Source organism: Peromyscus californicus, unplaced genomic scaffold (assembly GCF_007827085.1).
Source record: "Peromyscus californicus insignis strain IS unplaced genomic scaffold, ASM782708v3 Scaffold_23__1_contigs__length_62951481, whole genome shotgun sequence".
Classification (NCBI taxonomy): Eukaryota; Metazoa; Chordata; class Mammalia; order Rodentia; family Cricetidae; genus Peromyscus; species Peromyscus californicus.
Genome location: NW_026294534.1, coordinates 36927234 through 36942845, shown reverse-complemented (window position 1 = coordinate 36942845; position 15612 = coordinate 36927234). Strand labels below are relative to the sequence as shown.

Sequence of the window (15612 nt, the reverse complement as noted above, 5' to 3'; positions counted from 1 at the left end):
AGAAAGAGCAGTTAATGCCCTTGCATTCCTAATTTATTTTTTTCTGTTATGATGGTTGTAAAATGTGAAGTGTTTCTAGGAAGTTGGAGATACTAAAAAATGAAAAATGTAAATATGTTTTATTGTTCCATTTTGTTCAGTTAGATCTCAGAAACTCTAAGATCTTTAGTAATGAATTTTTCCTCTTGATTATTTGTTTTTTTTCCAAAGTTTTGAAGGATACACTTTATCCCTTCTCTTACCCATTTGTCTTATCAGTATATGTTGTATAAAAGAATAGATTTCATTATGCTATTTTCATACACATATATAATATACTTGGATTGTTTTCACTTCATTAGCTTTCTCGTTCCCTGCTCTATCCCTTCATTTGACTATAAAATAACTTCCGTTAGGAGGAAGGAGCTCCTAAGCATTTACTGCTGGTGTCCTTCCCTGAGTCAGGGGAAAGCTGGAGGGAACTAGTCATGCCCACCATGCTCCACTCCAACAGCAAGGTTGTAAGTGCGTACAATGGCATCGATGTTTTGTTTCAATTGTTCTTATTATTGTTCCTATCTACTCTCCTCTCTGCAGCTTGACAGGCTGGGTGTGAGAGAACTTAAAATTCAAAACGTTGTTTACCTCTAGATATGGCAAACACGAAGCATGTTCTCCATTCGCTGCTTTGAAAGCCGGGTGTGAAGGTTCATCAAGTGCCCAAGGGCACTTGTGAGCGCTCCCACTAAGCCAGGCTGTGGGGCAGAGGATTAGGGAACGCTGTGTTCTACCATGCAGTACCGCTTTTTAAAAATGTACCAGTTGATAACTGTGGATGGAATTTTCATTTGCATGGGAGTGTAGGAGTGGGATAGACTCAGAAGGTAGTGCCTGTGGGAGGGAGGAGGGCCTTCTCAGTTGTCGTTAGAGCTGCTTCAGCATATTAAAATCTTCCTCATGCAGACGTGGAGAGAGGAGGGCAGCCCCTCAGGAGGGGCCTTCCTCACAGGCACGTGGCCCTAGTATCCATCATTATTCAGGTGTTGGCTGTGGTACCACCGTCACTGAAAAGATAAGGGAGGTAGAAACAGGAAGTCCCTTGTAAGATGGATGTGTTTACATCAGCCAGACTTCTCTGCCTTTGGATCCTGCCTGGCCCACGTACTAGATTTGTGGAAAGTTGACTACTCTGGCTATGCCTCCATGTCCCGCCTATACAATGGAATAGTATTCCTGCTCACACAGTGCATGTGGGTATCCACGAAGTCTAGTGTCTCTTCACTTTTTTTTTAAATTCTTCTCTAATTCATGATATTAATTCAAGCTCAGAATTAGTACAATTGCCCCCCACCGTGTGTGTGTGTGTGTGTGTGTGTGTGTGTGTGTGTGTGTGTGTGTGTGAGAGAGAGAGAGAGAGAGAGAGAGAGAGAGAGAGAGAGAGAGAGAGAGAGAGAGAGAGGCGGGGGGGGGGCGGGAGAGAGAGAGAGAATATGTGTGAGCTGGACAGTAAAGAACCCCCACTACAGTAGCTGTCCTCCACTTACTGTGTCACAGGCCAGGGTGTCTGCACTCTGAGGGAAAAACAAAACCACAAGCACTCACTCGCTTCCAGGCTAATTCAGATTATTGGCAGAGTTCAGGAGTTTCCTGTTGTAAGCCTGAGGTCTGGTCTCTCTTCTCTTGCTTGTTTCCTTCTTGGGCTTCTAATCTTTCTGACTTCATTTTCTATTTTCTGTCAGAAAAAATGCTTCTTATGGTTTAGATCTATTCAGATAACCTCCCCGATTTTAAGATCTACTGTGTCATTTAACATGACTTAATTGCTGAGTGAGATCCATCACACTTAGACTCCCAGGGTTTATTGAGTGCGCCATGAAGGGTACAGCAGAGAAAGGATAATCGTGTGTGTATGTTGAGGTGGGGTGGGGTGATTAAAATTCTCTTAGAGTCTGCTTATCATGACTTCATTTTCTGTCTTGTTTTTTCAAGGTGACAGAAGAGAATGGCGAGCAAATGCCTTGCTACTTGGTCAGGGTAAACCTACAAGAAGTTGGAGGGGTCGAAACTAAGAACTGGACCGTCCCAAGAAGGCTCAGTGAGTTTCAGAATTTACATCGGAAACTTAGTGAGGTATGAATACTCATGCACACGGACTCGTGAACACAGGACTGTAGAGTTTCTGAGCATGAAGACATTCAAGAGCTCACACCGTTCATAGAGGAAAATGGGTTGCTCTGTCTGCTTGCTCTTGATGCCAGAACGACAGTGTGTTCAGCCTGGCGTTTGGAAATTACTCATAGATCAAACAATCTAGTCTGCCCCAAATCCTTCCGGACAGATGCTTGTCTAATTTTCATTATAAATAGCTGTAGAACCCCCAAGATGTAAGAGACTAGGGATCTAGGGCCAATGGGTTTGAAGCTGCCAGTTGTAACCCTCTAATGGGTCATGAAATCAGCTGAGTGTTAAATCACTAGAAGGGGAAGCTATGTAGGATTTCATTCCATGTACTCCAGGAGTCAGTCAGCAGAGTGGAGCGTTGAAAACACCCAGAGCCAGAGAGCTCAGCCTGGCATCCCAGATCTGCCATTTCCTGTTTGAGGACTAAGGGAATAAATTCTACAGTAGGATGTGTGGTGTGTGGAAAACACTTGCATGATTTTGTTGCGGTTAGCTCTGTTTCCCTTTGACTTACAATATATCATATGTAATGTAGAGGCAGGGATCATAAATGTGCACCATGGCTGTAGAATAGCGTATCTTTTCTGTTGTGAGGTTTAGTCAAAAAGGTTCGGAAGCCAGCAGTCCAGGTGAGTTCCTGGATTTGCTGGGTGAGGGAAACTGACTCCATGCTTACTTGATTCAGGGAGCATGCAGAGTGGCCAAGTCGGGGTTAGAACTGTTTGTTCTTCCCGTTTTTCCCTCTGGAGGAGATTTCACTTTCTACAGAAGGCGAGTTCCTTTTATCACAGTGGTGAAAACCTCTGTAGCCATTTCAGTCTGAATTTCAGGCCGTTTTTTTTCTTGCTGAGAATGAGCTAACGCTGGAAAGCCCCAGTTACTTCTCAGGGTTCTCTTTTGCCAACGAAAGGCATTTGTTTCCTCTAACTCTGTCTCTTGGGGGTGATTTCTAACACTTTTTTTAAATGTAAGAGTGAGTTATTAATTTATTAATTTCTTTATTTACCTCTCATGTATTATATTGCATCTCAGCCATGGTTTCCCCTCCTTCTTCTCCCGGTCCCTCCCTCCCACAGCCCCTCTCCTCCAGATCCACTTCTCCTCCCTACCTTTCAGAAAAGGGCAAGCCTCCCAGGGACATCAACCAAACACGGCATGTCAATATAAGAAAACTAGGCACATCCCCTCGTATTAAGGCTGGGCGAGGCAACCCAGTAGGAGGAAAAGGGTCCCCCAAACAGGTGAAAGAGTCAGAAACAGCCCCCACTCCCACTGTCTGGAGTCCCACAGGAACACCAAGCTATACAACCTTAACATATATATAGAGGACCTAGGCCAGACTCATACAGGCTCCCCAATTGTCTGTGAGCCCTCTATGAGCCCTGGGTAGTTGCTTCTGTGGGTCATTTTGTTGTTGGTGTTGGTGTTGGTGTTTGGTGGTGGTGGTGGTGGTGGTGGTGGTGGTGGTGGTGGTGGTGGTGGAGGTGGTGGTGGTGGTGGTGGTGGTGGTGGTGGTGGTGGTGGTGGTGTTGGTGGTGGTGGTGGTGGTGGTGGTGGTGGTGGTGGTGGTGGTGGTGGTGGTGGTGGTGGTGGTGGAGGTGGTGGTGGTGGTGGAGGTGGTGGTGGTGGTGGTGGTGGAGGTGGTGGTGGTGGTGGTGGTGGTGGTGGTGGTGGTGGTGGTGGTGGAGGTGGTGGTGGTGGTGTCTTGACCCTGTTGGCTCCTACAATCCTTCCTCACCCTCTTCTTCAGGAATCCCCAAGTTCTGCCTAATGTTGGCTGTAGGTCTGCATCTGTTCCTGTCAGTTGCTGGATGAAGCCTCTCTGATGACAATTATGTTAGGCTCCAGTCTATGAGTATAGCAGAGTATCATTGGGAATCAGATTTCTAACATTCTAAATGGAGGACTTTCTGAATACTAGCTTTTCAAGTACTTTTAAAAGAATGGCAGCGAAAACTGAGGGCCATACATGCTATGGCATTCCTCACTTTGACTATGGTTACTCTATAAAAACAAAACGTTTATCTCTGTATAAGAATAAATTCCTCCAATAGTTCCTGGGTAAAACTAGCACTATGGAAGCGTGATTGTTTTCCATGTGACAAGCCATGTAAAACTAAAGCTTAGTATCAGCTTGTTAACAAAGACAACAGAGGAAAATAAAATTGGACATAAAATGTACTTGCAAAATAAATGTTCTTAAAACATACGAAGGTAATTATCCCGAAGCATCACGCTATTTGAATGAAGTCCATGTGTGGCTTTGTGACTGTTGTGCCCTGTGTGGACCTGTGGTTGAGCACTCCTTTTTCCCTCTGCACTTGCTGCTGTGAGTTCCCCGTCGTGAGGACCCTCTCCTGTGACATCTGTGAGCAGTGGACGCACGTTACCAATGTCACTGCCTGTTCGCTTCTCTAAAACTTGAGATAGTGTTTTAAGAGTGAAATAGCACACACCATATATCCAGCACTGGTCTGATAGAATGGAGGACTCTACCCACAAAAGGAGGCCTGTTGTTATTTATTTTGTTATTAATAATTTATTTAGTCTGTGGTTTCCTTTGAAAAGCAGCTACTAGAGCTACGACCTGTGTTTTGTGTCCCCCCACTCCCACCCCCCAGAAGCTAGAAACACACCTTCCGGGAGGAAAGCTTATGTTCTGGGCTTCCAGCACAGCACAGTGTGCTGTGAGTGTGCCCATCCAAATCACAGTACTGTCCTGTTCCTTCACGTTCTTTGAGCCCGATTCCAGTGGGTGCGTTTTAGCTGCATGTGGTGGTGCATGCCAGCAGTTCCAGCATTAGGCAGACTGAGAAAGGAAAATCACAAGTTAAAGCTCATCCTGGACTACATTGCGAGAGCCTTTCTCTAAGAGGTGGGGAGAGAGACAGAGGACTAGACAATAAGAAGGTGCTATTGGTTTATTCTAATTTTAATTAAAAGCTTTCTTAAGATTAAAATGTAGTTTCCAAAGAGTAACATTTGATCTTTTCTACCCACAGTGTGTCCCTTCTTTAAAAAAAGTCCAGTTGCCTTCTCTCAGTAAGCTGCCTTTCAAATCTATAGATCACAAGTTTCTGGAAAAGTCAAAGAATCAGTTAAATAAGTTTTTACAGGTAAGCAAATGGGAAGTTTGGGATGTAAGGGTGAGATTAGCCGTTTGGAGGTAAACTGTCACCATCCCAGGAGCTTGCTAGTTTGCCTTCTGTCTTCCCAAGCCACCCCCCAGTTTGTATTACCAGCGCCATATAGATGTCGCCCCAGCTCTATACCTTCCCCAAAGATGACTCTCCCACTCATCATTCTATTCTCCAGTGGTTCCTGTGGTTTGTTCTAAACCAGTTCTCTTATGACACTGGATACAAACATTTTTATCATCACGTTGCTAATCTGTATGGTAACCACATTAGCTCACACATAAACTTGATTCATGGCAAGGTGTATTGGTGCACACATTTAATCCCAGCATATGGGAGACAGAGGTGGCTTTCTGTGAGTTCAAGTCCAGTCTGGTCTGTATGGTGAGTTTCAGGCCAGCCAGGGCTACGTAGTGAGACTCTGTCTCCAAACAACCAAAGCCCCTTTGGTTTCTGTTCTGTTCTTTCTCCTAGGCCAGATAAGTATGGACAGAACTCTAGGACTTCAGAACTTAAGGACCAGAGTAAACAGTTACATAATTGTGTAAGCTGTCACTCTGTTGAAAGAGGTGACACTGTCTACCTCTCGGCAAGGCCACCGTATCTGAACATAGTCATAAAAGGGCCTTCTGTGGTATCCACATGGAATATGCAAACGTTAAGTTGGTCAAATGCAGATGAGTAAAGCTGTCTTTAAAGCAGTAGCCCTGGAGATCTTGGGTGGTGTGCAAACGAAGAATTTTTATGACATCAAGCAGTACCAAGCACCGTCTGCATACTGTCTCCCGCAGGCTGAGTTCTTAGGGCGCCATCTCTTGCCATGAAGACCACTGACAAGTGTTCCCACCAAGTTTATTTCTGAGAGAAAAGGCAGCCATTTTTTGTTTAGAATATGGTGAAAGTGAGGTCATACCAGAGTCAGTTCTGCCTCGTTCATCTTGCAGCTCTCAGCAGCCTGGAGAGTTTTCTGTGTAGAAGTAATTCATTCTCTCCTTCCACAGAACCTGCTTTCAGATGAGAGACTGTGTCAGAGCGAAGCACTCTATGCCTTTTTGAGCCCTTCTCCTGACTACCTCAAGGTTATTGATGTACAGGGGAAAAAAAACTCCTTTTCCTTATCTTCATTTCTGGAAAAACTTCCCCGAGACTTCTTCTCCCATCAGGAGGTGAGCGGTCCTCAGGGGGTCCCACCTTAGTGCAGTCAAGCAGGTAACTTCCTGGAGGGTGTTTGAAAGAGGAGCTGTTTCTTGAAAGGCAAATGCTGTAAGGCAGATGCATGGGCTTTCAGTGATCACTGCACGTTTGGGAGGTAGCCCCTTGGAAGAATTAGAACACAAACAGAAGGTAAATGACAAGGTCGGGGAGTGGACTGCAGACAGGAAGTGCTGTTGCAGTGGGGTCCTCAGGATGGTGACCAGGGTAACGCAGCAAGGGAAGAAGGTGGTGTGGGTCCGAGGTCTCAGGGAGGAGGTGTGTCTGTGGGATAGTCGGCAGACCAAAGGACTAGACTGGTGGGTGTCTGTATTGTGCTTATGGAAGAAGGGCAAAGGGGTCATGGCAGGGTAGAGGGCCGAAGCATAGTCTTGGACATGGAGAACCATGGAGCGTGTTGAATCAGGAAGAAGCTGGCAGCAATGTGTATGATAAAGCATTCACTGGAGAGACAGCAAACATGGTCAGTCTCATATTCTGAACCTCACGCTTAATGTATGTTTCAACCACCAAAACCCTTGTTCAGCTATCTAGCAAGTTAGGAGAGACTAGCCTCCCAAACCGGCTTCTCCTCAGCCTATTGCTAAATAAATGGCAGTGACTCTTCTTCAGGACTGGTTTATTGAGATTGCACAGAGAGAATGACTATGAACAAAAGTGTGGTACTTTATTGCATTCTGAGTTGAGAAATGCCCACATCTCTATTCAGTCTCTGTGTGAACCCCATCTCTGAAGCTCCTCCACCACCTCCTACTTCCATTTCTGTCTAGACCTGGCTAACTTTCCTCCATACCCTGTCCTCAGCATGAATCCCTTTGGATACACCAATGACTTGGTCACTGTGAAATTGTTCTCTAACAGTGAGTGTTGAACCTGCCTGCTTCTCAGTGCTCACCTTCCTCAACCTCTTTGAAGTATTTAATGTTCCTGGACCAGTGTGAAGCCAACAAGTTTTAGAGAACTCCTTGTGCTTCCAAGAAACTGTCTTGACTGCTCAACTGATAACACCCAAAGACCTATCATTAGTCTGGTGCTTGTTCCCACAACCTCAGCTTTCTTTTTTTTTTTTTAATTTTTATTAAAAATTTTTCATATATTTCAATCATAGTCTTCTCCCTCCAAAACTCCTTCCAGATCTTCCCCACCTCCCTCAACATCATGTTCCCCCTTTTCCAAAACAACAAAAAACCAACAAAAGAACCTAGTCCCTGAGCCTTAAGGAGAGGGATTTGATGAAGATATCTCCTTTAGGACTGAGTGTTCCAACGTCTCTCACTCTCTGCACATTGTCCAGTTTTGGGTCTCTGGGTTAATTACCATCTACTACAAGAAGAAGCTTCTCTGATGGGGGTAAAGTAATGCACAGATCTGTCATTAGGACTCGTTTTATTGCTATGTTCTTTTAGTTAAATAATAGTAGTAGGTTTCCCCCTAGGCCATGATCTATGTACTCTCAGGTTTTTGGCCTGTTTAACAGTGTCCAATATGGGTTCCATTTCATGGAGTGGGCCTTAAATCCAATAAAAAGGAAAAAGAAGGAAATAGTTGGTTCCTCCCATAACACTTGTACCACGCCTGCACCAGCGTATCGATCATTCAGGCACAAGCATATATATCATCACTGCTGTAGGTCTCAGGGTTTGGAGCTGGGTGATACTGATGATTACCCTTCCTCTCTGGTATCATGCAGAGGACCTTCCAGCACAGTGAATATTAGTCAGTAGTGGTGAAGCTTCCAGTTAGACACCAGCTCAACCTCTCCGTGTTCAGTGATATAAGTAATGTTGTTTTCAGCCATAGGGCCTACCGTCAAGTTGTGGTGAGTAACCAGCAGCCTTGGCAATACTCTGTGATGCTTGGGGAGTCCGTGGGGCCCCTTTGGCCAGTGACTCAACAGATGTAACCCATTCCTGACACTCGAGGGTTTACTTTCATCTTTGGTTTCTTTGCAGACATTAAAATAACCATCTTTAGCTGTCTTTCCAGCGCCTGGTATTTGGGCAGCACTTCATCTCGCCTTATAAAAAGTGCCATTCCTGTATCTGTCAATCTCCAGACCCCTGCCAGACACCAAGACCTGGACCTCATTGCACTCGCGTGCACCAGCTTGGAGCCTGGTGTATAGTGTGTGGACTGAAATATGCTGACATGTAAACCAGGAAAGGAGACTTTCTAAAGTGTGTAGTAGATGCTTGGAGCACAACTTTAAAAATACCTCAATGACCTTATTTTTAAGAGCAGTGAATTAAAAACCCTTTCAGTTAAAAAGTCTTTCAAAATGCAAGAAAAAAACCCTCATCATCTTTAGAAAACTATATTACTAATTCCCCAATCATTTAAAGAGTGATCCCCTCCCCCCAGTTAGCTGTAGATGTAACCAACCTTCTTATTAAATAAGAAACACAGAACCAATGCAAAGAAGAAAGCCAAGAGGTCAGAGCTAAGAGCTAAAACCTTACCCTTCCTCCTGCGGTGGTCCTACCTCTCCGAACCAGAGCTACCCCTGTGTTAAAGTCTATATAGAGTTCCTGTTCTGCCTTCTCATTGGTTGTAAACCCCACCACATGACCGCCTCATCACGGCCTGTCTGTATAGACCTCCAAGTTTTCTATGATTGGTATTGAGATTAAAGGCGTGTATATCCAATACTGGCTATATCCCTGAACACACAGAGATCTACCTAGCTCTGCCTACCAAGTGCTGGGATTACAAGCGTACGCCACCACTGCCCTGCTTTTCTAATAGCTTGCTAATAGCTCTGACCCCCGGGCAACTTTATTTATTAACATACAAATAACATTTTAATACAAATAAAATATCACCATCGTTAGCTTATTTTAAGCTTTGAATCTGGCTGTAGAATCAGGCTGTCCTCTGAGGGTAGAAGCAGTTTGTTCTCCAAGTTGAAAATGGATAGATTTCTGTTTAAAAGTCAAGTCATAGAATAAGGCTAGAGTGTAAGTGGACGGCTCGGAGTTTGTGCTTGAAAAAGGAAGTCGGCTCTGTATCATTCTACTGCATGGTCCTGGGTAACTGGTTCTCTGCCTCTGGTGTTGCTTCTACCCCAGGAGGAGATGGAGGAAGACAGCGACCTGTCAGATTATGGTGATGATGTGGATGGGAAGAAGGATGCCTTGGCTGAGCCCTGTTTCATGCTGATCGGGGAGATTTTTGAACTCCGAGGAAGTAAGTCTCTTTAATGGTTAGAGATTTGTTTGCCATTGCCCTGTTCCTGGCATGCATTTGATGTGTTTGTATCCGCATGCATTTGATGTGTTTGTATCCATGTGTTTATTTATCCAACAAGTGCTCCAAAGTGTCAGCCACCTTAAAGACACTGCAGGAGTACACTTCATGCTTGGTGCTGAAGGCAGCCTTAGGACAGAGAATTTCTGTATCCCAAGACTTGGGTTCCTGGTTACGCAGCACTGTGCTCCTCTGAATTAAAAAAGAGAGAATGTTTCGAGCTCTTCTTATGTGACTCAGTGTAGCTTCATCGTCTCATCACCAAAAGCTATTCAAAAAAATCTTTTGCATAGCCTGTTAGTAAAGGTGCAGTTTTGGTGCCAAGGTAGTGTTGTGGATATGGATATATAAAAAATATGTGAAGGTTCAGTGTAGAATAATTTTAATAACTAAAGTTAGAGCTAAAATAAATTTAGAAATGGAGGCTAGTTAATTTAAGAAAAGCTCATGATAAAAATAGCATCCAAATATTAAACTCTTTCAGATGAAACATTTATAGCCTTGTCATATTTTAGATTCTTTTAAGATAGTCCCTGATCTTTAACTTGATTCCGTGTAGGCAGAAAACAACAGTGTCCCTCTCAGTCTTCTTGTCTCTGATGGAATCGTGCCCACAGATCTGTGAGTCTTCCCATTTCCCACCCAGGTGGGAACACTGAGAGTGCAGCATTCTGTCTGGTAGCATCAGGTGTTCTTTTCCATAGACTCAAAGAGATGACAACACACTGTGACTGTGTCAGAGACAGGCACAGCCTTAGGAGGACGCTAAACGCTGGCATTTTCGCCTGCTCCTCCTCGATTGAATGCGTGTTTGGTTTTGTCAGTGACATTTCCGAGAGGAATAAATAGAACGGCCTCGATAATGAGATGTGATGCATTTGCCATCAGCAGACTCCTGGGCGGCTGCAGCTGCCTTTGTGCTTGGAACAAACAAGACTTTAAAAGGAGTCAGGGGCCCTGTGGCAGGCAGGTGGAGCTTGGGAACTGAGGAAGGACAAGAAAAGTGGTAGGGCGGGGAGATTCCAGTGATGGCGGAGAAGTGAGCAAAATGTGTTTGGCTCCTGTTTGTGTTCAGAATACAGAAGGACCTAGTAAGGCAGATTTTTATTTTAAACCCTCATCTGTCAGGCACTCTTCCTAGAGTTCTACCTACAATCAGACCCGCTGGCAGCGAGCTGCCTCTCTCTTGACCTAGAAAGGCCAAGCAGAGTCATCATCATGAACAGAAATGTGCATTCTAGCCTAAAGGCCAGCCTAAAATAAACACGTACTTGGTGCTGTTCCAGAAAATTCCACACAGACAGTCCAAGCATTGCTGAGGCATGGCTCTGAATCCATGGCTTGACTTTCACTTGCGGGACGGGACGGGGTGTTAGTTTTTAACTAGGCCTTGAGAAGCATTCAGAAGCTGGTTAGGAACACCCTTCGATGTTGTGGTCCAGTGTCCGGCCTCTGTCAGCTGCTGCTCTTGTGTGGTCGCCCTCAGGAAAGGGTCTTTGGGAATTGACTCCTTCGAATTTTCCCTCCTGATGCAGATGGCTTGAACCTTTAGCTCCACTGTTGCCAAGTCCGAATTTTTCACTTCTTCCTGTTTTAGTAGCCAAACATTTCGGGGACTAGAGATGAAAATGTAAATTTAGAAAATTGGTTTATGTTCAAATTTATGAACATAAAAATATCCCCAATTTTTTTCCTTCTTTTGTTTATATTGATATTCAACACCTATAAAATGTCTCTATGGTAATAGTAAAAGTTGTGAAGGGCAGAACCACACATACACAGAAAACACCGTTAGTGATGGAGGAATACAAGCCCACTTCAATCTCATCCTCTTCCAGTTGAGGAGCCTGAGGTTCAGCAAGGAGGTGATATATGCCCAGCTGCTCCAGAAGTGTTACAGGAAAAGAATTCACATATTATTCAGGACCCTGGTCTTTACAGTTTTCCTTTCTTGCCCCAAACACATAAGATATAAAAGTACACAGCGGTGAACAGACTAGAGTACTCAAAGGGGAACAGTTAGACACATCACTTTGGTTGTATCTGGTAATGTCCGTGAACACTTGAATACAGACATTTCTCATTGAGAACTCTGTTAGAAAATTGGAAGCAGAAACCAACAACAGTAACTGCACTGTCTACTGGCGGGGACCAGGCATACTGTCAGTAGCCCAGGGACACAGGAGGTAAAGTATAGTTCAACTCTTCTGTAGGCAGAAGAAAGAAGAGGGGACAATCCTCCTAAATTTCACCTCTCCATATGCTTAGTGAAAAATGAAAGCTTAGTCAAGAGCTTCCTGAGCAGATGCTTACTAACTCAAACCCAGTCTCCAGATGAGCAGATGCTTACTAACTCATACCCAGTCTCCAGATGAGCAGGCGTTTGCTCTAACTCATACCCAGTCTCCAGATGAGCAGATGCTTACTAACTCAAACCCAGTCTCCAGATGAGCAGATGCTTACTAACTCATACCCAGTCTCCAGATGAGCAGGCGTTTGCTCTAACTCATACCCAGTCTCCAGATGAGCAGACGTTTGCTAACTCATACCCAGTCTCCAGATGAGCAGGCATTTGCTCTAACTCAAACCCAGTCTCCAGATGAGCAGGCGTTTACTCTAACTCAAACCCAGTCTCCAGATGAGCAGGTGTTTGCTAACTCATACCCAGTCTCCAGATGAGCAGGCATTTGCTCTAACTCAAACCCAGTCTCCAGATGAGCAGGCATTTGCTCTAACGCAAACCCAGTCTCCAGATGAGCAGATGTTTGCTAACTCATACCCAGTCTCCAGATGAGCAGGCATTTGCTCTAACTCATACCCAGTCTCCAGATGAGCAGATGTTTGCTAACTCATACCCAGTCTCCAGATGAGCAGATGCTTACTAACTCATACTCAGTCTCCAGATGAGCAGGCATTTGCTCTAACTCCCAGTCTCCAGATGAGCAGGCGTTTGCTCTAACTCAAACCCAGTCTCCAGATGAGCAGATGCTTACTAACTCAAACCCAGTCTCCAGATGAGCAGGCATTTGCTCTAACTCATACCCAGTCTCCAGATGAGCAGGCATTTGCTAACTCATACCCAGTCTCCAGATGAGCAGGCATTTGCTCTAACTCATACCCAGTCTCCAGATGAGCAGGTGTTTGCTAACTTATACCCAGTCTCCAGATGAGCAGGCATTTGCTCTAACTCAAACCCAGTCTCCAGATGAGCAGGCATTTGCTAACTCATACCCAGTCTCCAGATGAGCAGGCATTTGCTAACTCATACCCAGTCTCCTGAAATGGAGCCTGTGATTGATGCTGAGATTCAGACAGAACCAAATGGCAAGACAGTATGCTTCGTTCAGCTGTAAAATGGTAATAAATCTTTTCTTCTGGTTTATATTTTAGTGTTTAAATGGGTGCGAAGAACATTAATTGCTCTCGTCCAGGTCACTTTTGGAAGAACCATCAACAAGTGAGTTATACAAAATGAATGTTTGAGTCCATTTGTCTAAACATTGAATTACTTTATGGCATGGTGGCTGAGGGATTTAACAGAGAGTATCCTTCTTTTGTGTTTTGTTTCTGATACGATTCTGAGGCTGGCTGAGGAAGCGGAGTTTTGACTTTCTCTTGTAGCATGCATGCATGGTAAATAGATGACAGATGTGTGCTAGGTCCAGCATTCTGGCTGATGAGGGTTGGGAGCTGTTCTGGAAAAGTTCCATTTGGATCAGGGAGTACCTTGGGTATTCTGTTGTCATGTCACATAATCGGACTCAGGCTACGATTTAGCCACAATGAAAGTAAGATACTCACCAGATGGCAAGTATTTACTCAGAGAGAAATATAAAACATATATTCACTTTTAGAGTTGAAGTAGCGTTAAAATGTCAATTCTTCTTTACGTGTGGACAGCTGTGGTGGAGGGCTATGTCTGTCATATAGTAATGCCACAAGCCCTTTGTAGATTCTAAACTGCTTTGCAGTAACCATTTGCATAAAAACATTTGTACATGTAATCTTCTACAGGCCATTTTCGGGTTCAGAAAGTGTTCCACTGTGAGCATTGGTTCGTGAAAGCTCTGGGGTCTGCTATGAGAACTCCTGGCCACTCAACGTTACTTGCGAACCAACTATTGATATTGCTCACAGCTGCGAGAGTATGCCATCAGCGGAGGTTAGAGCAAACAGTGCAGGCAGTTTTTATCAGAGATTAGCTAACGCTTCATCTTATGGTGAGGAGACAGAACCAGAACCAAGAGACGGCATGGCTTTCTGGGGTCACCAGTGTACTGTTCAGTGGACTATCCCGGCTTCCAGGCCTGTGACTCCCGTTTCACATTATCCCTGTGCCTGGAATTCACAACTGCCATCGTCAAGTTCTTTTGTAAATACCTATCAAGAATACAGATTTTCTGCAGAATAGAAATGTGAGTGAATGTCTATACAAATTTAAAAAATCAATTACTGATTTTAGTATTATAAAATAAGTTTTGAGGTGAAAATATTGTTTTTCCAAATGAATAACTTACTGTTGAACATTGAACTGTGAGATGTTATTGTGACAGTCTTATTATGTAAGTTTATACAGTTTTTATAGGAAATACTCTAAATGTATTTTAATACAATACTTTAAAAATGTATTTGCTTCTGTTTTATTTCTAGAATTAAAAAAAAAAAAGATAGTTTAGGTTGTCCACCAGAGGCCTGTATAGTTAACTTGGTGTCCTTTGACAGAAAGAGCCCGTGTAGCGTACTGTTGATGCCTTGGGAAAACGTCATTAGGACTGAGAGGTCTTGGAGACATTTCCAGGCGCCTTCTTTTCCCCCACACTTGAGCTCGCTCATGTGTTTCCCTGTCAGACTGAGCAAAGTCTGTGTCCTTCCCACGCTCCTCTGGCGACGCTGGCACTTGCTCCTGACCCGAGCAGCTGTGCTGGAGGTGACGAACTCAGGCAGCTGTTTGCGTGGAGCCCCGAGAGCCTCCCGTAGGGAACTTCCCGCTTTCCACACCACTGGGTCTGCTACGGGGCCGGGAACTCTTGAGCCCCTGGCACAGGCTGGTTTTGCCCTTTGCAGAGGAGGACAGCGCAGAACGTCCAGCGACCATGTTTGTCAGCCTCTTGTCCAGAAGCAACCATAGTCTCACGCATTCGGGTTGCTTCAAAAGCTTTTGGCTGATAGAAGAAAACACCTAGGTGCTGTTCTTTACTAAGAATTGCCTAATGTTCAGTCACAAATTGAAACTTCTTCATTTCTTCATGGAGTGCCAGGAGTTAACCGAAAGCTGAACTATGGAAATCAAAGCGTGTTGTTGATGGCATAGAGAGCTTTCTTAGGAAGGCAGATGGGCAGGTTAGTGGTTACTTTTTAAAGCAGAAATCCTTTTAAATAGATACATTATTGTCTTTGTCTAGATTTGAATTGCGCAACATTTGGTAATGTTTGATTTTCACTATGAAACAGTTAATTAACATTGCAGTTTGACACAGACTTTAATCATTTCCCCAACATTAACTGATTACTGTGTATGAAGTGCTGGGCTTGGAACATCCATTTGGAGATGTCCTGAAACCCTTTCTTACTCTTAAAAGTCTGACTGAGACACCAGGCTCTTCCAGACCTTTCTGATTTCTGTTTATGTTAGTTTGGGGGCTTGCTTTCAGGTGCTTCTGGGCCTGGCAATCTAAGATGATCCTTCCCTTTCCACTTTTTCCCTTTTTAGCCTAACAACTACTTCTGGGCTCTTTTTTAATTGCTAAGGGAATGGTTAAAGTTGGACCGATAGGATTGTATGGAAGACTTAACTAGGTGAAACCCATTTCTGCGTAACTGTGCAGGTCGAGTATCCCAGCCCATGCTCATTCCCGTG

At 44.3% G+C, this 15612-nt stretch overlaps 1 protein-coding gene across 1 annotated transcript in view; it reads left to right on the top strand.

Annotated features, from left to right (window-relative positions):
- Snx25 (sorting nexin 25) overlaps positions 1 to 15612 on the top strand; it is a 117380-nt gene that overhangs the window by 98876 nt on the left and 2892 nt on the right. Inside the window, exons 12-16 of the mRNA XM_052752218.1 lie at positions 1969 to 2109; positions 5163 to 5276; positions 6299 to 6463; positions 9578 to 9695; positions 13146 to 13212. Coding sequence (XP_052608178.1) covers positions 1969 to 2109; positions 5163 to 5276; positions 6299 to 6463; positions 9578 to 9695; positions 13146 to 13212 — 605 coding nt within the window. The remainder of the gene's footprint in view (positions 1 to 1968; positions 2110 to 5162; positions 5277 to 6298; positions 6464 to 9577; positions 9696 to 13145; positions 13213 to 15612) is intronic.